General features: G+C 42.4%; 1 protein-coding gene across 1 annotated transcript; it reads left to right on the forward strand.

The window, feature by feature from the left end:
- Positions 1 to 10287: 10287 nt before the first annotated feature.
- Positions 10288 to 19150, forward strand: ANKRD37 (ankyrin repeat domain 37). The gene is made up of 5 exons (XM_073619441.1): positions 10288 to 10425; positions 14566 to 14718; positions 14854 to 14945; positions 15061 to 15272; positions 18864 to 19150. Exons 1-5 carry the CDS (start codon positions 10402 to 10404, stop codon positions 18872 to 18874), a joined length of 492 nt encoding a protein of 163 aa, XP_073475542.1. The 5' UTR covers positions 10288 to 10401; the 3' UTR covers positions 18875 to 19150.
- Positions 19151 to 20968: the final 1818 nt, after the last annotated feature.

The raw sequence follows: 20968 nt of genomic DNA on the forward strand, positions 1-20968 counted from the left end.
TGGATCCATTTATTGAAGTAACTTTGATTTGCCTTGGTCCTTAGTTATCCAATGTGATGGAAGAGTAATGATTTTTAGACATAAGCATTTATTGGATTTTCCGGTTTTGACTTTCCATTTATACCTAGTTGTTGGACATTCCTATTGATTTGATTGAGCGCCACTTTAATTATTATTTTGATTGATCTCTTTATTGGTGTGGGAACACCCTTATGGTGGCAGCTTTATCATTTATCTTTGTTTTTTGCTCTGAATATCAGTCTGAGATTTGTGGTTTGCGCATTAGTACTTGTCATTATTTATATACCTTATCATGGTAGCTTCTCTTTAGCTGAGAAGGTGACGCGTTTCTTTTAAACTTCTTGCTGTCCAGCTTTGCCTCCCAAATTGCACCTCAGAAGGCTTAACTCATTTTACTATTTTACTATTGTTACCATGCACATCATAGTCTGGAAAGTTTCACCCCCCCCTGGACACCCCCCATCCTCCTGATCGGGGTAAGTAGGGGCACCACCAGCAGCAAGGTGAGGAGTTCAGCAGGTGAGGAATACCCACAGTAATGCCCAAGGGGTAGTTGTATAGAGGGCAAGTGAAGGTTAAATGTTGGCCAGCAAGGAAACGTTAAGAAATGGTGACAGCTGAATACACTACGGCAGGGGCGTTGCTAGGTCTACAAAAGATCTGGGGCTAGAGCCCATAGCAGCGTAGTAAAGAGAGTCATACACTTGGGCGGGCATACACATGTATATACAGTAATATACGGGTGTGTGTGTGTGTATATATCCCCAGAGAGCCCCCCCTTACATCAGGGTCCCCAGAGAGCCTCCCCTCCCCTTGGGGACCCCTGCAGAGACTCGGGGCTATGGGCCCCAGATTCGGGGCTATAGCCCGAAAAGCCACCCTCTAGCGACACCACTGCACTACGGTAGCAGTGTCACAAAAATGGTGGGGGGGGGGGTAGGTGTCAGACAGGTGCACTGGAATACAGTAAAACCTTGGTTTGAGAGCGTTTTGCAAGACAAGCAAAATGTTTTAACACATTTTGACTTGATACACAAGCGATGTCTTGATATACAAGTAGCGTCACATCACAACTGAGTATAAAAGAGAAGAGAGGCGGCTCTAAGTGTAGCAATATGGTTACATTTAATCACTTAAGCCCCGGACCGTTTGGCTGGCCAAAGACCAGAGCACTTTTTGCGATTCGGCACTGCGTGGATTTAAACTGACAATTGTGGTCGTGCAACGTGGCTCCCAAACAAAATTGACGTCCTTTTTTTTCCCCCACAAATAGAGCTTTCTTTTGGTGGTATTTGATCACCTCTGCGGTTTTTATTTTTTGCGCTATAAACAAAAAAATAGCATCAATTTTGAAAAAAAAACGCATTTTTTTTTACTTTTTGCTATAATAAATATCCCCAAAAAATATATAAAAAAAACATTTTTTTTTCCTCAGTTTAGGCCGATACGTATTCTTCTTCATATTTTTGGTAAAAAAAAAAATCGCAATAAGCGTTTATTGATTGGTTTGCGCAAAAGTTATAGCGTCTACAAAATAGGGGATCGTTTTATGGCATTTTTATTAATATTTTTTTTTATTAGTAATGGCGGTGATCAGCAATTTTTATCGTGACTGCGACATTATGGCGGACACATCGGACACTTTTGGCGCTATTTTGGGACCATTCACATTTTTACAGCGATCAGTGCGATTAAAAATGCATTGATTACTGTGTAAATGTGACTGGCAGTGAAGGGGTTAACCACTAGGTGGCGCTGTAGGGGTTAAGTGTGTCCTAGGGAGTGATTCTAACTGTGGGGGGGAGGGGCTATGTGTGACACGACACTGATCACCGCTCCCGATTACAGGGAGCTGTGATCAGTGTCCTGTCACTAGGCAGAATAGGAAATGCTTGTTTACATCAGTATTTCTCTGTTCTTCCTCTCCGTGAGACGATCGCGGGTATCCCCGCGGACATTGGGTCCGCGGGACCCGCGATCACACTCACAGGGCTCACGGAGCTCACGCGCCCGCAAACCGCTTCTTAGAGGGCAACGTACAGGTACGTTAATATGCCTGAACGTGCCCTTCTGCCGACGTATAGCCGGTCGGCAAGCGGTTAATGAAGGTCCAACATTTTGCAACTCACATGGTTGATGATTAGAAGAGGCACATCTAAGTATGCAGGCATCCGGGGTAAAGCTGTCTACATAGACCAGTGATGGTGAACCTTGGCACCCCAGGTGTTTTGGAACTACATTTCCCATGATGCTCTTACCCTCTGCAGTGTAGATGAGCATCATGGGAAATGTAGTTTCAAAACATCTGGAGTGCCAAGGTTCGCCATCACTGACATAGACCGTCCTCCGCACCGCCATCGACGCCATCCCTTCCACGCTGCGCTCCACAAGCGGTTCAAGCCTCGCTTTCAGATCGCTCTACTGCAGGGTAGTCTTCCCGGTCATGATTTCAGACTGACAGCGGTGAGAGCCAGCGGTGCAGAGGATGATCTATTCTATGTGGACAGCTTTACCCCGGATGCCTGCATACTTAGATGTGTCTCTTTTAGTCATTAACCATGTGAGTTGCTAAATGTTGTACCTTCATTAAATGTAACCATATTGCTACACTTAGAGGCACCTCTCTTCTCTTTTATACTCTGGAGCTCTGGCTGGATTTTGCTTCTAATCCCCTTGTGGAGGCTTCCATTTGTGGATGGACATTTTATGGTTACACAACCTATCACATTGCTATAATCTTTTTATATGGACTATGAAGGACTTATGAATAAATAAGTAATAAATAAATAAACTACTGAAGGATTTATGAATAAATGGCTGTGGAACGAATCATCCGAGTTTCCATTATTTCTTATGGGGAAATTCACTTTGATATACAAGTGCTTTGGATTACAAGCATGTTTCCGTAACGAATTATGCTCGCAATCCAAGGTTTTACTGTACTGGATAGGTGGGAGCCAGGTGCACTGTCCGTGTCAATGGAATAAGGTGTAGGCTCTGTAGAATCTGGACTTATCCTTTAAGCCCCTCCCACTTCGTAGTGATATTTGTCCAAATCCACCGTTCGGCGCTACATGCGTCGCGATTAGGCTTGTTTACCACTCTCAGGGATTACAATTTTTTTTGAAAGTTCTAAAGGTATGTATACATAGAATGTGGGTGTAAAGCAGCTTAGGAAAACTTGAGGAGGACAAACAAATTTCATGCAGATGGTGTTTGTGGTGGGAACGGACCCCCAGATCTAAGCATCAAGAGTGTTAGGCCGGCCATACACCGAGAAAATATCTTTCCTGCAGCCACGGGTTGCAGGAAAGAATTCACTTGATTCCCCCATCGACACAGTGTTGAAGCGGGAATCCCTCCTGCTGGGCCATTCATTGTCTTCTTCTGGCAGGGGGTTGGCAGCCGCCTTGTGATAATCGTGGGCTAGTCAGCCAGGCTGGTTGTACCCAAGTTGATCGATCAAATTCAACCTGCCCATTAACGGTTCAAATCAGATTCAAACCGTGTATGGCTGGGCCTTGGTTATTCACCACTTCAGCCCCTGGAAGGTTTCACCCCCCTTCATGACCAGACCATTTTTTATGATACGGCACTGCGTTAATTTAACTGACAATTGCGCGGTCGTTCGACGCTGTACCCAAACAAAATTGGCGTCCTTTTTTTCCCCACAAATAGTCTTCTTTTGGTGCCATTTGGTCACCTCTGCGGTTTTTATATTTTGCGCTACAAACAAAAAAAATTGTGACAATTTAAAAAAAAAAAAATATATATATATATATATATATATATATATATATATATATATATATATATATATATATATATATATATATATATATATATTTACTTTCTACTATAAAACACATCCAATAAAAAAAATGTAAAACAAGTGGACATCGCCCCTGCTGGACCCACTGATTGGCTCCCCCTCTGGCCAATCAGCGATCCCCCCCCCGCTGTCTATTGCACAAAACAACGTACAGGTACGTAGATTAGTGCAATAGAGCCAACCTGCCACATTATATCTACGGTAGGCGGTCTTTAAGTAGTTAAAGCGGATCTTTACTACATCTGAGCACCACAAGCCAAAAACACTATTTAATTCATTGGTAATATTCAAAGCAAACTCCCCCATCCATCCATCTCTCTCTCTCTGCTTTTTTTTGTTTAGAAATCCCTCTAGCGTTTCTGGCTGTGCCCATCTTGAGTAAAGGTAAATCATACATGTAGCATTTACTTCTTGGAATCCACCTGGCCTTAGCTCAGGCATGCAGGCAGAAGGGTGTGCTTAGCTAAGAAAGCCCCTCCTCCTCTCCTGAAGACTCCTGGGATGTAGTAAGACATCATTTGCAAGAAACCAGGAAGTAACTGAATGTTAAATAAAAAAAAGTCAATATGATATACTTTACTATTTATTTACTAATGCTAGCAAAATCAGGATTCAAAATAATCAATGTTGATTGGGTGAGTGAAGTTCCACTTTTCCTTCTCTTCCTGCCCTGGAGACACTTGGAAAGTGGGGGGATATCTTGTTGTTACTGAAACAAGTTTTCAATCAAAGTGGTTGTAAGCTCAGATAAAAAAAAACAAAAAAACAAAAAAAAAACTGCAGGACAAAGGCATAATGAGCTAGTATGCATCACATACTAGCTCATTATGAAGTACTTACCTTAGATCAAAGCTGTTGCAGTGGTCCCCGCACACCGATGTGACCGGCGACATGTCTCCCAGAGCTATTTCCAAGCTTGTGGGCTCCGGTGCTGTGATTGGCTGGAGCAGCGATGACGGCACGGGAACCGCCGCTCACAGCACACTGCTGAAGAAACGGCACGAGCGAGCCGTTTCTTCAGTGCGCATGTGCCGATGATGTCGGCACATGCAAGTACAGTGAATATCTCCTAAACTGTGCACGGTACCTACAGGTAAGTCTTATTATAGACTTACCTGTAGGTAAAAGTGGTGTAACAGGGTTTACAACCACTTTGAGGGATTCCCCCCAAATTCCTTTAAAAATGATGGGAGATAATGGTTACCAGTACAAATAGTAGGGATGACTCTTCCCTGCAGGTACACAGCACTAGCAGCCAGACGGGTTTCACCCTTTCCTACTCCGCCCAACATTAAGAACAACATTAGGTTTTAGTCTCCTGAGAATCTGACTTACTACCATGCCCTCTGTACTCCAGTCCTACACTGCTGTCAGTACAACTGGTGCCGTAACATAAGTGACGGTATTTAACCACTTCTGGACCGCCGCGCGCCGATATACGCCCTTAATTTGAAGAGGGATATCTTTGTTATGGCAGCAGCTTAGCTGCCGTAACCCCGGTATCCTCCTCTTCGGCCAGCGGTCCGGTTTCCGATAATAGTGGTCTCTGCGGCGGATTCGCCACGAGATCGCTTTTATCGGCGGCGGCAGAGGGCCAGCCCCCTTCCGCCGCTCTCCGGTGCCCTCCGCCGCTTACCTGATCCGTTGGTAGCGTCGGAGGTGATCGGATCTTCATCCTTGCTGGGTATGGATTCGAGTGAGGGGAAGATGGCCCTCACCCGTCTCCATACCATTGCAGGGCGGAAGCGACGTCATAACGTCACTTCCGCCCATAGCTCTTAAAGGGCCTTTTTTTTTTTTTTTTTTTTTTTATTCAAATGACAAAAAAAAAAAAATATTTCTTTTTTATTGCACTTTAGTGTAAATATGAGATCTGCGGTCTTTTTGACCGCAGATCTCATATTTAAGAGGCCCTGTCATGCTTTTTTTTTCTATTACAAGGGATGTTTACATTCCTTGTAATAGGAATAAAAGTGACACAATTTAAAAAAAAAAAAAGAACAGTGTAAAAATAAAAAATAAAAGGTAAAAAAACATGAACCTGTCATGAACGTCACCTATGGAGATTTTTGAGGGTAAAAGTTTGTCGCCATTCCACGAGCGGGCGCAATTTTGAAGCATGACATGTTGGGTATCAATTTACTCGGTGTAACATCATCTTTCACAATATTAAAAAAAATTGGGCTAACTTTACTGTTGTCTTATTTTTTTAATTCAAAAAAGTGTATTTTTTCCAAAAAAAGTGCGCTTGTAAGACCGCTGCGCAAATACGGTGTGACAGAAAGTATTGCATTTGAAAGGGTGTTAGAAATAAAATGTATAAAGTTTGGAGGCTTTAAGTAAATTTCTAGCAAACAAAATTGTTTTCAACTTATCTCAGAAAGAGGCTCGGTCCTTAAAGTGGTTGTAAACTCTAATGCCCCACACACACGAGCGGAAATTCCTCCAGCAAAAGTCCGATGAGAGCTTTCGGTCGGAAATTGCGACCGTGTGTATGCTCCATCGGACTTGCGCTGGTGGAATTCCAGCCAGCAAAATACTGAGAGCAGGTTCTCTATTTTTCGGTCGGAAAAAGTTCCTATCCGAAAATGCGCTAATCTGTATCCATTTCGGACACGCAAAAAGTCATCGCATGCTCGGAAACAATTAGACGCATGCTCGGAAGCATTGAACGTCATTTTCTCGGCTCGTCGTAGTGTTGTACTGGCGGTCGAAAGTTCACAGAACTTTTGTGTGACCGTGTGTATGCAAGCCAAGCTCGAGCGGAATTCCGTCGGAAAAACCAACGGAAATTCCGCTCGTGTGTACGCGGCATTACACACTTTTTAGCTACAGGTAAGCCTATAATAAGACTTACCTGTAGCTACCCAGGATATCTCCTAATCCTGAACGGTTTAGGAGATATCCCTGTACTTGCATGTGCTGACGTCATCGGCACATGCGCACTGAAGCAAACTGAAGCAACGGCACGTATGTGCCGTTGCTTCAGTTAGACTGTGCCGTTACTATTGGCTCCCGCGCGCATGCTCCCATGACATCATCACGGCTCCGGCCAGTCACAGCACCGGAGCCCACGATACCCGGAAGTAACTCCAGGAGTGATGTCGGCTGCCGGATCGATGAACGAGGACCGCGGGGGCTTCGATCTCAGGCAAGTAATACATAATGAGCTAGTATGCTATGCATACTAGCTCATTATGCCATTGTCTTGCAGGGTTTTTTGTTTTTGTTTTCTTTATCGGGTTTACAACCACTTTAAGTGGTTAAAAATGGCCATAAACTGTGGTTAATATGGACTCATTAGACTAGCACATAGACACGCATACTGCATGAGCAGGGCCCTCTTGTTTCTTCTGTATTGAACTGTATTGTAAATAATCGTACTGTCCCCATCTACATTCATTGTAAGAGCCCATTCACACAGGGACGACTTGTCAGGCGACCTAGTCGCCTGACAAGTCGCCTCCTGTTCTGTGCTATGGAACCGTTCTAAGGGGAGTGACGCAAGTCGCTCCGACTTAGAAAAAGGTTAAAGCGCCACGTAAACTGTTGATGTTATATAAATCCTGCATAATAATAATAATACAATGAGTGGACACCCTGAAAGTCATGCTATATTCTGAGAAAACGTCACTTGATATGTATTTAACCAGTTGCCGACTGCCCCATAGCAGATTTACTGCTACTGGGCGGCCGCGCTGTGCAGAATCACATATATATTTATACATGATTCTGCACTTCCGGTTTTTGGGCGCGAGTGCACGCCACCGGCAGCATCCCAGTGTCAGAACACAGTAAATGTTGAACTACTAGTGCCAGCACCCTGGGGTTGCCACCTATCCAGGATTCACCTGGGCAGTCCGGGTTTTAACCACTTAAGGACCAGCCTCGTTTTGGATTTTAGGTGTTTACATGTTTAAAACAGGTTTTTTTGCTAGAAAATTACTTAGAACCCCCAAACATTATATATTGTTTTTTTTTCTAACACCCTAGAGAATAAAATGGCAGTCAACGCAATACTTTTTTTTGCACCGTATTTGCGCAGAGGTCAGAGGCACTTTTTTTTGGAAAAAATTCACTTTTTTGAATAAAAAAAATAAGACAACAGTAAAGTTAGCCCAATTTTTTTTTATATCGTGAAATATAATGTTATGCCAAGTAAATTGATACCCAACATGTCACGCTTCAAAATTGCGTCCGCTCGTGGAATGGCGTCAAACTTTTACCCTCAAAAATCTCCATAGGTGACGTTTAAAAGATTCTACAGGTTGCACGTTTTGCGGTACAGAGGAGGTCTAGGGCTAGAATTATTGCTCTCGCTCTACCGGTCGCGACGATACCTCACATGTGTGGTTTGACTACCGTTTTCATTTGCGGGCCCTACTCACGTATGCGTTTGCTTCTGCGCGCGAGCTCGTCGGGACGGGGGGGTTTTAAAAAATTTTTTTTTTATTTTTATTATTTATTTTACATGATTTTATTTATTTTTACACCGTTTTGAAAAAAAAAAATTGTGTCACTTTTAACAAACATCCCTTGTAATAGAAAAACGCATGACAGGGCCTCTTAAATATGAGATCTGGGCTCAAAAAGACCTCAGATCTCATATTTACACTAAAATGCAATAAAAAAAAAAAAAAAAAAGACATTGAAAAAAATGTGCCTTTAAGAGGCGTTTTGACGTCGCTTCCGCCCAGCAGTGTCATGGAGACGAGTGAGCGCCATCTTAGCCTCACTTGTCTCCAGGCACAGGAGGGAGACGGACGCGATCGCCTCCGCCGCTACGACGGCTCTGGTAAGCGGCGGAGGGGCACAGGATCGCGGTGGGAGGGAGGGGGGGGCCTCTCCCTCCACCGATAAAAGTGATCTCGCGGCGAATCCGCATCAATGACCACTTTTATCTTAAAGCCGACCGCCGCATGAAAACGGGAACACCGGGGTTATGGCAGCTAGCTGCTGCCATAACAACAATATCCGCCGCCAAAATTTGGACATACATCGGCGTGCGGTGGTCGGCAAGTGGTTAAATCATGTATCATGTTTCAGTCCACCTGAAAATTTGTCGCTCTTTTTTTTGTTTATAGCGCAAAAAATAAAAACCGCAGAGGCGATACCACCAAAAGAAATCTCTATTTGTGGGGGGGGGGGGAGGACGTCAATATTGTTCGGGAGCCACGTCGCACGACCGCGCAATCGTCAGTTAAAGCGACGCGGTGCCGAATCGCAAAAAAAAAAAACAAAAAAAAAAAGCTCTGGTCTTTGGCCAGCCAAATGCTTTCAGGGCTGAAGTGGTTAAACAATACAAAACGCATCAAAAACGCACTACGTGCTTTTCTGCAGCGTCTCCATTGAAGTCAATTGAACCAGAATTAAAAAAAAAAAAGCAGTGGTTTTGCGTTTAAAAAAAAAAAAAAGTCCCTGACCCTTTCCAAAAAAACGCAGAGGCACAAAAAATGCATTGATGTGGACGAGTTCCATAGGAACCCATGTTAAAATAAAAAAAAAAAAAAAAGTAGTGCGTTTCTGCAAAAAGCATGAAAAAAAAAAAAAAAAAAACGCAGCCCTTAGAAAAGCATTTGCGCAACATCGCTGCACCGTACGCATTGCCTTAGCCCGATAAGAAAAAAAAAATGAGCGCACAGCAACGCATGCAAAAAAATCGACAGGGCAAATTCTCAAATCGCAGCGCAACACACGTGCGAGTTGCACGTGTGTTGCGCTGCGATTTGAGAATTTGCCCTGTCCAATTTTTTTGCAAGCGTTGCTGTGCGCTCATTCTTTTTTTTTTTTTTTTTTTTTAATCGGGCTAATGCAATGCGTACGGTGACACCGCAGAGCGCCAACGCATGCAATGTATGACTTGTTAGCGGGACATTGTGATGTGAATGAGCCCCCAGAGGAGGGGGAGGGGTCCTGATATCAGAACATCCATCTCATGCCAACACTAATCCCCACAATTCATTCCTCATAGGAGAAGAGATCTGACACTCATCACACATCCTCATAGGAGAAGAGATCTGACACTCATCACACATGTGGACGTGACAATGTTAGCCCAGAACAATCCTCCCTGCACATAATAGAAGGCGGATCTGTGTATGTATAGGTGTTCCCCCCCCCCTCATCCTTCTACTTCCTCCATGTACGTGCACCATCCGGGGCCAGCTGCTACCGCCTCCCCTCCCCCTTCCATTCATCTCTGTGACAGCATACAGAGCCTACGTGCCGCCTCACTGCAGCCTACATGTCAGCCAGACAGCCGCAACCTCCCTCCTACGTGACCAAAACATCATCCCCCGCACAGGGCCACGCCCCCTCGGCACGCCCCTCGGCCAATCGTCTGCCCCAAGCTGGACAAAGCGGTACCCCTCCGTCCTATCGCGCTGGAGGCTGGGCGTGGCTCGGCTCCATGTGCTTCTTGTTTTGCTGTTTTGTGTACGTGCCGAGGGGCGTGGCCTGTGTGCTGGGGAATGAGTTAGAGAGGCGAGCAGAAATTTTCTGTACTCACATTGGAGATTGTCATCTGTACAGAGAGAGAGAGAGAGAGAATGCAGCTTTACATGGACACAGAGGTAAGATTTATGCATCAACACTATATATTATTTATATATAATGCACCGTGTGTTTTGTACGTATATATTTTAATCTATATATATATATATATATATATATATATATATATATATACATACATACATACATATACAGTGGAGTTGATATACTAAAGGAAAATCCACTTTGCACTACAAGTGCACTTGGAAGTGCAGGGGCTGTAGATCTGATCTGGGAGGATCTGATGATGGTGAACCTTGGCACCCCAGATGTTTTGGAACTACATTTCCCATAATGCTCAATTACACTACAGAGTGCACGAGCATCATGGGAAATGTAGTTCCAAAACATCTGGGGTGCCAAGGTTTGCCTTCACTGGCCTAGGCCATCTTTTTATGTAGAGCAACAATTCCTTTTTTTCAGATCCTCAGAGAGTTCTTTGCCATGAGGTGCCATGTTGAACTTCCAGTGACCAGTATGAGAGAGTGAGAGCGATAACACCAAATTTAACACACCTGCTCCCCATTCACACCTGAGACCTTGTAACACTAACGAGTCACATGACACCGGGGAGGGAAAACGGCTTATTGGGCTCATTTTGGACATTTTCACATAGGGGTGTACTTAATTTTGTTGCCAGCGGTTTAGACATTAATGGCTGTGTGTTGAGTTATTTTGAGGGGACATCAAATTTACACTGTTATACAAGCTGTACACTCACTACTTTACATTGTAGCAAAGTGTCATTTCTTCAGTGTTGTCACATGCACCCTATGTTTGAGCTAAACACCCAGGTGCTCACCCCACAAAGAGATCCACACCATTCTCTAGAACAGGTATAGAGTATTGCAGAGGAGATTAAAAAAAAAAAAAAAAAAAAAGGGAGCTGCTGTTTTAATCTATTGTTGAGGTTTCCATGAGAAAGATGGGCTGAACTTCAACCAGAAGGTCAACACTGCAACAAAAATATATATATATATATATATATATATATATATATATATATATATATATACACACACACACATGCTGTACACTCACTACTTTACATTGTAGCAAAGTGTCATTTCTTCAGTGTTGTCACATGAAAAGATATAATAAAATATTTACAAAAATGTGAGGAGTGTACTTACTTTTGTGAGATACTGTATATTTGTGTGCATAAATACATTTGTTTCTGTGTGTGTGTATATTTTATTATACTAATATATAGAAAAAAATATATATAAAATTGTGTGTGTGTGTGTATGTGTGTATATATATATATATATATATATATATATATATATATATATATATATATATATATATATATATATATATATACACACACACACACACAATTTGATTTTTTTTTTCTATATATTAGTATAATAAAATATAAACACAGAAACAAATGTATTTATGCACACAAATATACAGTATCTCACAAAAGTAAGTACACTCCTCACATTTTTGTAAATATTTTATTATATCTTTTCATGTGACAACACTGAAGAAATGACACTTTGCTACAATGTAAAGTAGTGAGTGTACAGCATGTGTGTGTGTATGTGTGTATATATATATATATATATATATATATATTTGTTGCAGTGTTGACCTTTTGGTTGAAGTTCAGCCCATCTTTCTCATGGAAACCTCAACAATAGATTAAAACAGCAGCTCCCTTTTTTTTTTTTTTTTAATCTCCTCTGCAATACTCTATACCTGTTCTAGAGAATGGTGTGGATCTCTTTGTGGGGTGAGCACCTGGGTGTTTAGCTCAAACATAGGGTGCAGTGGCTACCCTTGGAATTAATGAAAAAAAAAAAAAGTGTGAGACAATCGAATCACAATTAAAAAGGCATAACTTCCCTTCTGATCGGTTTGAATGGGTTTGACTGAGTCAATCGGGTGAGGTGGAAAATTATCGATCATCATCATGGGAATGCTTTGTTCCTGTATCTGATTGAAATACAATGAGCAAATGAGATCGCAGGGTGACAACAGAGATGCTATCGATAGCTTGCAATCATATATTTCTACTATTGACTGAAATACACTTCCCTGTGTGTGTGTGGCATATTGAGTGAAGGGGTTGTCAATTTTAGATTGATTGAAAAAGAGAACGATCATTTATCAAAGCATGTATGACCAATGCTTTTGCAATCCCATTGCTATGCAGAGCAGTGTAAATACTCACCCGGTTCCAGGTGACATTCTATTCCTGATGTCAACCAGGTGACTCAGCTCACCAGCAACAGTATAACTAAGCGAGCGTGTCGGTGGAGTCGCCTTCTCTCTGGCCAGACCACGGAGGTGTCACTTCCTTCGCTAATGAGTGCAAATCTGCAGCGATCCGGGCCAGCAAGAGAGCCACTCCATTACAATAAATCGCTGCCTCTGCTCGGGTTTCACCGCTGCCATTGTCAGAATCGCCCATCTGACACGGCTCTAATGAAATGCCGCAGAATTGTGTGCAGTAGCAGTGATGGAGCAACAACTGGCTGGTCTGACCAGCGAGGGAGCGACTCGGCAGTCCTGTCGCTGGTGAGGGTCGCTAACATGACATCAGCTTTACAGGATCTGACTATATCTATATTGGTCTGCACTTATTTTAAAGTGAACCTTCATCCTCCCCAGTGTACATTCTGTCCTTTCTGTCCTTTCATCCCATCCCCCTTCCTTTCGCAAAATTCCCTTTTTTTTTTTTTGTTACCTTTTCTTTTCTTTGAGCATTTCCAATTGTTGTCATTACAGCAGTACATGCGTTTGTAAAATGAATCTATGATTAATAACTAAACATTCCAGCCCCAATTTTTTTATTTTTTTTTTTTTCCTAAAGATTAGTTTACCTTGGCAGAAAAAAATTAAAAGGTGAGCTAACACCCTAACCCATCCCCCCCCCCCCCCGATATCCACTGCATTTAGCTCCTTGGGGGATCTACAGTTTTACCATCGATGTAGCCCGGTGCAATGATCTTGGGATTTGGAAACTGTCCTTTTCTACCCCTGACCAATCAGAACTGCTCAGATCTGTCCTGGCATCTCCAGGAAATGACGAGGAAGGACACAGCTTTTTTCAAACCCCATGACCTTTGCAGGGGGCTGCATGTATGGTGGAACTATTGCCCACGGAGGTGGGGGGGGCTACTAGGGGTTCTTGTCTTTCTTTTTCTTTCTTTCTTTCTTTCTTTCTTTCTTTCTTTCTTTCTTTCTTTCTTTCTTTCTCTTGTTTCTTTTCTTCATTTTTCTGTTTTCTGTTCTTCCCCCCCCCATTTTTTTTTTTTTTTATTTTCTGTTCTTTCTCGTGGCTGGTAGATGGCCTAGTTTTCAACTTGCAGTCATATTTCATAGCTCCCGACTGTCCCTGATGTGGAGCATTGTCCCTCTGTCCCTCTTTCCTCCTCATCTGTCCCTCATTTTGGTCTGATCTATATAGATTATTATTATTATTATTATACAGGATTTATATAGCGCCAACAGTTTAAGTAGCGCTTTACAAAATAAAAGGGAGACCATACAGTTATAATACAATAAAATACAAGAGGATTAAGAGGGCCCTCCTCAGAAGAGCTTACAATCTAATAGATAAGTAGTGCATTTTATATACATCTATCAAAAAATGTTTTCCAACGCTAAACCTTTCATCTGATTTCTAAATTGCTGCATTTTTAAATTCCAAAAGCCAATATAAAGGAATAGTAGTGGTAAAAAAAGGACTTGTGGGTTTAACCAATCTTGTTTATTTATTTATTTTATTTATTTATTTTTTGTAAAATTCTTCTTTAAATGGGGTGTGGCAAGGGGTGTGTCCTATGCCTGTATACTTTTGCTGATAGGTGTCCCTCATTCCCATCTCAAAAAGTTGGGAGGTATGATATTTGCTTGAACATGATTTGTTTTATAATTACAGGCATTTATGTAACTCTAACAAATTACACAGTACTTTTACATACTGTATACTGACATCAGTCCTGGATTCAAAAGCTTACAATCTAAGGTGGCTGAAATTGACTGAAAATTGACTTGTGTATGGCCAGCTTTAGTAAAGGGGTTTAATTGTTTCCAGCTCTATTCATAAATTTAAAAAAAAAAAAAAGGTTTTGGCTGAATTTTTTAATTTTTTTTTTATTTGTTAATCTATGATTTTACTTACTGTATTCTAATCTCTTTAGGTTGATGGCCTGAGCCAATTGATGGAGTCGGGAGATGCGGTGAATTCTCCAGGGGACGCGCTGGGACAGACACCCTCACACCTGGCCGCGTGCGGGGGGCATGCATACTTTCTGCTCTGGCAGCTGCAGACCGGAGTTGACATCAACCAGCAGGTATGCATCCAATGTTCTATCTTCAATATCAGATAATAAATATTTTCTCGTTATCTAGATTACTTTATTTCTAGTGATGCAATATTTGTCTTCATGCTGTCAGTGTAACATGATCTGCACTTCTTCCTTCCTCAGGACTTGTTTGGAGAAACTCTGGCTCATAAAGCAGCTCGGTCCGGCAGTATGGAATGTCTGAGTCTTCTGGTTGCACATGATGCGAGATTAGAGTAAGTAGACGGGGGACCTCCGGTGAATTGTTTTAGTGGCAGATAAGGAAACGGTGGAAGATAGAATGTGCCTTTTCTGGCTGGTAATCTATTTCTTTTTCCGCTCTGTCACCAGTGTCTACAATAGAGACGGGCACACGGCCGAAGATCTGGCGTTGTCAGGTGGATTCCTGGAATGTGCGAAATATCTCTCCGTGGTTAAACATACGCAGGATACGTTTTCTAGAGCGCGGTCTTCTGTGCAAGACTTAAAAGAGCCCGGGGCTGGTGTGAAGAGAGCTCAGAATAGTCTGGATATTTCTCACGGGAAGAGACGGCGATCTGACGGTGAGAATTATACACCCTCATGTATGATATGAAGTATACAAATATGCCAATCGCATGATGTGTACAGGAAATGATTTGGGCATTATAACAGATCATTTTATTCTGCCCAATTTAAAGAAGAGATGTAGATATATATTTTATTTTAGTGGTGGCCGCTCATACGGGGCGCAGAGGCTCCGCCGCCCCCTAATCTCCATGCGTCCAGCCCCTAATCTCCATGCAGGATGCCGGACGCATGGATGTCTGTGGTGGTGTGTTATGTGTGTGTGTGTGTGTGTGTGTGTGTGTGTGTATGTATGTATGTATGTATGTATGTATGTATATATATATATATATATATATATATATATATATATATAATATAATTTTTTTTTTTTTCTCAGACAATAGGTGCAAGAACTCCCCCTTTCTGAGTCACCCCTTTTCTCCATCCCTACCCACCTCCGAGCACCGTCCCTCGGTTCAATCCCCTACCCACCTCCCAGTACCGCCCCTTTAAGACAATACAGAACCAAGTATCATTTTGTGTTGCTAAGTAATTTTATATGGAATTTGATAATGATATCAAGAAAAGCATTTAAAATAGATCCCCCTAACAGCATTGGAGCAACCCACAATAGACTCCCAGCAGCACCAACAGATCTCTGCACAGCCAGCATTAATAGACTCTCCGGCAGCCAGCAACAAAAGACCCCCCCCCCCCCCCAACAGTAGATCTCTTTCAGCAACAACTGACCCCCCAGGGACATAAGACCCACCCCCAGTAGCAATAGGTCCCCCACCAGCAACAATAGACCTCCTTAGCAACAATAGACCCTGTAAAAAATATATCCCCTCCAGCTAGAATATTATATAATAGTGTATGTATGTGTATGTGTGTATGTATATATGTGTATGTGTGTGTATATATATATATATATATATATATATATATATATATATATATATATATATATATATATATATATATATATATAAAAAATTTTCTTTAGAAGCACGTGATTAGAGACTGAGGCTAGAGTAAGGAATGATTACAAAAACATGCCCTCCTTCCTTTTTTGTGTCCCATTAGGGAGCTTTTTCCTTCACTTCCTGTTCTGTAGACTAGGGTTGTACCGATACTAGTATCGGTATCGGCACCGATACCGAGCATTTGCCCAAGTGCGGGCAAATGCTCCCGATACCTGGACAGTGATCGGTGTGTGGGGGAGTTACAAGCTTCTAACCCAGCGGCTTTCAGCTGCTTTAGTGAAATCTATACAGCGGTGATCGGTGCTTGTAACTCCCCCCACACACGATCACCACTGGCTGTCACTGCATCCTCCATGCCCCCTCCGTTCTGCTGTACCTCTCCATGTCCTCCTCCTTCCTTTTCTGTATGGACACATACATATTTTTTTTTTTTTTGAAAGGTTTTATTTATTGCTTTTTTAACATACATAACATAACAGGTACATACAGGACCCATTGGGCCACACACAAAATAAACTATTTACATTTCTTCAGCATTGGCTCACTCCTCCTTCCTCTAGACCTTCGCTCAGTGAAAAAAAAAATAAAAAAATAAGATAATAGTAATTAGGCCACCTTTTCACAATATCAGTCAATGAAAAATTTTGATATGTCAGACAGTTACATACATGTTAAAACCCACTGTAAGCATATTCCATTAGGTACCACTCAATCCGCCACCATAGTTTCACTATTCATCCAACTGCCCCACACTTTATCAAATTTTTGTGGTATGCCCCTGCTAATGTATGTAGCCTTGTATAAAGGTGCAGCCCTATTCACCACACCCTTCCACGCTGACACAGATGGAGGATTAGGCTTTTTCCATGACAAAACTATAATTTTTCTAGCGTAATAGATCAGGATCGTTAACAAAGGCACACCTCTATTGTGGGCTGTATAGGAATGGCTGTTACTTCTGCTATACATTCTGTATCTCCCTTCCAAAATGCTTGAATGTTCGAGCAATTCCAGAAGATATGCATAAAATCAGCAGTGAGGGAGCTGCACCACCAGCGACCAGGTAGGGAACATCCTAGCTAATCTAGCTGGAGTAAGATATATGCGATGAAGGAATTTAAATGTAATGAGTTGGTCTCTAGCAGAAACCAATCTAGTAAAATTAATGTCCCATCCATCGTCCCAGTCATCCCCGTCCATCTGGGGGAACACCTCACCCCACATCGCCCTACACTTTGCAAGGAGATCTCCCCCCTCACCGAACAGTTGTTTGTATATTGTAGACAAGGCCTTGTCCAAAGTGTCCTCCCTCAGTAAAGACTCAATATCACTCATTTTCGGGGTAATTCCATTATTTCCAAATTGGGCATTGTATGCATGCCTGAGCTGAAGATAACGGAACAGGTGAGCGTTGGGAAGATTTAACTTAGTTTTAAGGGCGTCAAACTGTAGAAGTTCCCCCACCACCCACTATGTCTTTCAGTGTCTTAATACCAAATTTAGTCCAGATGATCGGATCTGGGTGCTCATAAAAGTGTATTAATTTAGGATTCTTCCAAAGTGGTGTGTGAGGAGTACTGTTTACATACTTAAAGAATTTCTTGGGATTTTTTTTTTTTTTTTTTGCTCTCCTCCGCTATGTGTCTTTCGTGTTCTATCTTAGCCGCCCTAATTACACCCTTACATTTATTGTTGCATTCTTTATAAAGTCTGAATGCTGATGATGATCCCTCAATCTTGTATTTTTTGAAGGCCTTCTCCTTTTGCTTTTATATGCATTTTTACATTGGAGTTAAGCCATCCAGGACTCTTGTTTGCTCTTTTAAATTTATTACCCAATGGGATGCATTCAGTGTCTTTGGATTCCCCTTATGTTTCCTATTTGTGTGATTTATACTGAAGCCAATTGACCTGTGATCGCTGTTTCCTAAATTGCCCCATATTTCCACATCCATGATCAGGTCTGTATTGTTGGTAATCAGTAGATCCAGTAACGCCTTATTTCTGGTAATGCACGTTACGCTAATGCACCGGTGTGAAGCCAGCCTTGGGCTCGGTTCACAGTGCTGCGACTTGGGATCCGACTTATGGGATTTCACGTCACGTGACTTGAGGTTCTCATGTTAGTCAATGAGAGCTTTCTTAATTAGCACTACTGAAGTCGCTCCGACATTAGAAAAGGTTCCTGTACTACTTCAAGGCGACCTCTACCTGACTTGTGCCCATAGACTTTAATACAAGTCTACTCCAAGTCGGAATCTCATCTAAGTTGATTGGATTTGGATCCCACATTACAGGAAGATTACCCAGGTATTCCCTGAAGTTGCTTCAAATCGCCTGGCAGTCGCACTGTAAGCCGCGTGACTTTTAGGTCGTGGCAATGTAAACCGAGCCTTAGGGATTTGTTCTCAGGGGTTCCATGATCAACTTTGTGCAAATCCAAAATCTTTTACACCTTCCAGCTGCAGACTTGTATCTGACTCCCCCCGGGCTGTAAAGTGTGAATGAGGTTGTTGGCTGGTAAATTTTAGGATGTTAGCTGTGTTCAGTTGCTGCATTGTTGGGCAATTGGAATTTGAAAATAAAGGTTTGACCTTTTTTTTCATATTGTCTTCACAGCTTTTATTTAGATATCCTCCCGAGCATAACCAAGAAGAAGATCCATGATAAAATGTTAGAAGAATTGTTAGAAGACTTCCATGGAAAGATGGATACTGAGGACTGTAACTTGCTTCTGTTGGGAGCTGCTGACTTGCTGGCTTACATTAAGCTGGATTATGTATATATAACCTCTCTGCAGGAAAGAAGAGGCACTTTTTTTATATATATGTACATTTTGTAAATAAGTCCTTTTGTTTTATATAAGCTTTTGTACAATAAAGTTTTCATTTTTTTTTATTACATAATGGTGTCAATTATTATATGAAAGTCACTGTACTAAATAATAGAAAAGAATGGGTCTAGCCTTTTCCTAGTGCCATGGCAGGAAAAAAAAGTTACAATATCTTTAAAGTGATTTAAATCTTTGGTTATTTTTTTTAAATAATAAACTGGTTATACTTACCTGCTCCATGCAATGGTATTGCACAGAGAAGTCCCAATCCTCCTCTTCTAGGGTCCCTCACCGGCGCTCCTGGCTACTCCCCTTTTGAGTGTGTCATATGATGTGAATTCCTATTTTGGCACACGTGCAGGCTTCATTGCAAGACTGGCTGTCTGTGTCTATAAACAGACGGTGCAGCTCAGCCTCACCCACCACTCCCTTGTCACAGGATCTGATTGACAGCAGCGGGAGAGAGCCACTACTCTCATGCACAGTGCTGGATTGAGATCAAGTGCAGGTAATTATAAAAGGGGGGGGTCTCCTGTGACACAGAAGGGTTTTGGGTTTATTTTTTGTCCATTTTTACCTTTAAAAGCAATTTGTAAAGCTTCATCCTTTGTTATTTAAAAAAAATAAATGTCATACTTGCCTCCACTGTGCAGCTTGTTTTGCAGAGTGGCCCTGAACCTCGTCTTCTGGGGTCCCTTGGCGGCTCCCGCGGCTCCTCCTCTTATCAGATAACCCCCTAGGAGAAGCGCTCTCCCAGGGGGGTTACCTTGTGGGTGCGCTCCTGAGTCCAGCATTGGCGTCCTTAGACACGAATGCTGGACTCAGCCCCGGTGCCCTCGTCACTGGATTTGATTGACAGCAGCGGGAGCCAATGGCTGCGCTGCTATCAATTTATCCAATCAAGAGTCAGGACTACCCGCAGAGAGGGAGAGCGCGTCTCTGTCAAGTGAATGAAGGGGCTCAGTTAAATAAAACGGGGGGGGGGGGGGGGGGGGGGGGGCGGTCACTGACAGAAGTTTTTTCACCTTAATGCATCCTAAAACACAAGGGTTTACAACCCCTTTAATGCAGAGAATGCATCAAGGTATATTAAAAAAATAAATAAAATAACCTTGAGCCTTAAGAACCACTTTAACCTAATTTCAGGAAATCCATTCTGCTCTTCATCTGGGCACCTGAGTTCCCCCTTCCTGTTTTTTCTCCCATCCCTTTTCCTCTATACATGCCCTCTTTCTGCTTCCTCCTTCCTTCCCTTTTATTTTTTCTTTTGGATTAAATCCACTATAACAACTTTTTCTTACTTGCTCCATTTTTATTTTATTTATTCATTTTTTTTATTGCTTTCACAGCCTGTCGGTCTGACAATCAGGACAACTGAAGTACTTCCCCCCCCTACTACTACTACTACTACTCTGACTCCTTCATACCAATATTCAATGCTAAAGCTGGCTAAATACTGAATGATGGAGATCACTAAGTTCCCCCATTCACACTAAACAGTGTGAATGGAGAAGTCTCCCCTGCCAGCTATTTTATTCTGACAAGTGGTCTGTATACAGCAGCCCACTACAAAGATGGGGATCCCCCAGGAGAGGACATTCACCCAGTGGAGAAATCCAAGTGCAATAGGTCAAAGAATGGGCCAAATGAGAAACACAAGGCTCGTGGGCTAAATCCGGCCCTCCAGGACTTGTCATGTGGCCCTCGCACCCAGTTTTGCAGCTGGAATGTGGCGGAACTCCATTCTGCCACCTCCAAATTTTACCCTCCACTTCCGCTCCCTGCAAGGTGAGGCAAAGCCGCCCACAAAGAGAGGTACTAGATCCAGGCAAGGTAGGAGAGATGCAAAGAAGCTTCACAGAGGGAGGTTGGGGTTTCACGATGTGCACAG

Source organism: Aquarana catesbeiana, linkage group LG01, assembly GCF_042186555.1.
Source record: "Aquarana catesbeiana isolate 2022-GZ linkage group LG01, ASM4218655v1, whole genome shotgun sequence".
Lineage (NCBI taxonomy): Eukaryota > Metazoa > Chordata > Amphibia > Anura > Ranidae > Aquarana > Aquarana catesbeiana.

Bases quoted from the DNA above. Each gene is read 5' to 3' on its own strand.
- ANKRD37 (XM_073619441.1), top strand. From the start codon at position 10,402: ATGCAGCTTTACATGGACACAGAG. The intron at 10,426-14,565 runs GTAAGATTTATG...TAATCTCTTTAG, and splicing joins AGCTTTACATGGACACAGAG to GTTGATGGCCTGAGCCAATT. The intron at 14,719-14,853 runs GTATGCATCCAA...TTCCTTCCTCAG, and splicing joins GAGTTGACATCAACCAGCAG to GACTTGTTTGGAGAAACTCT.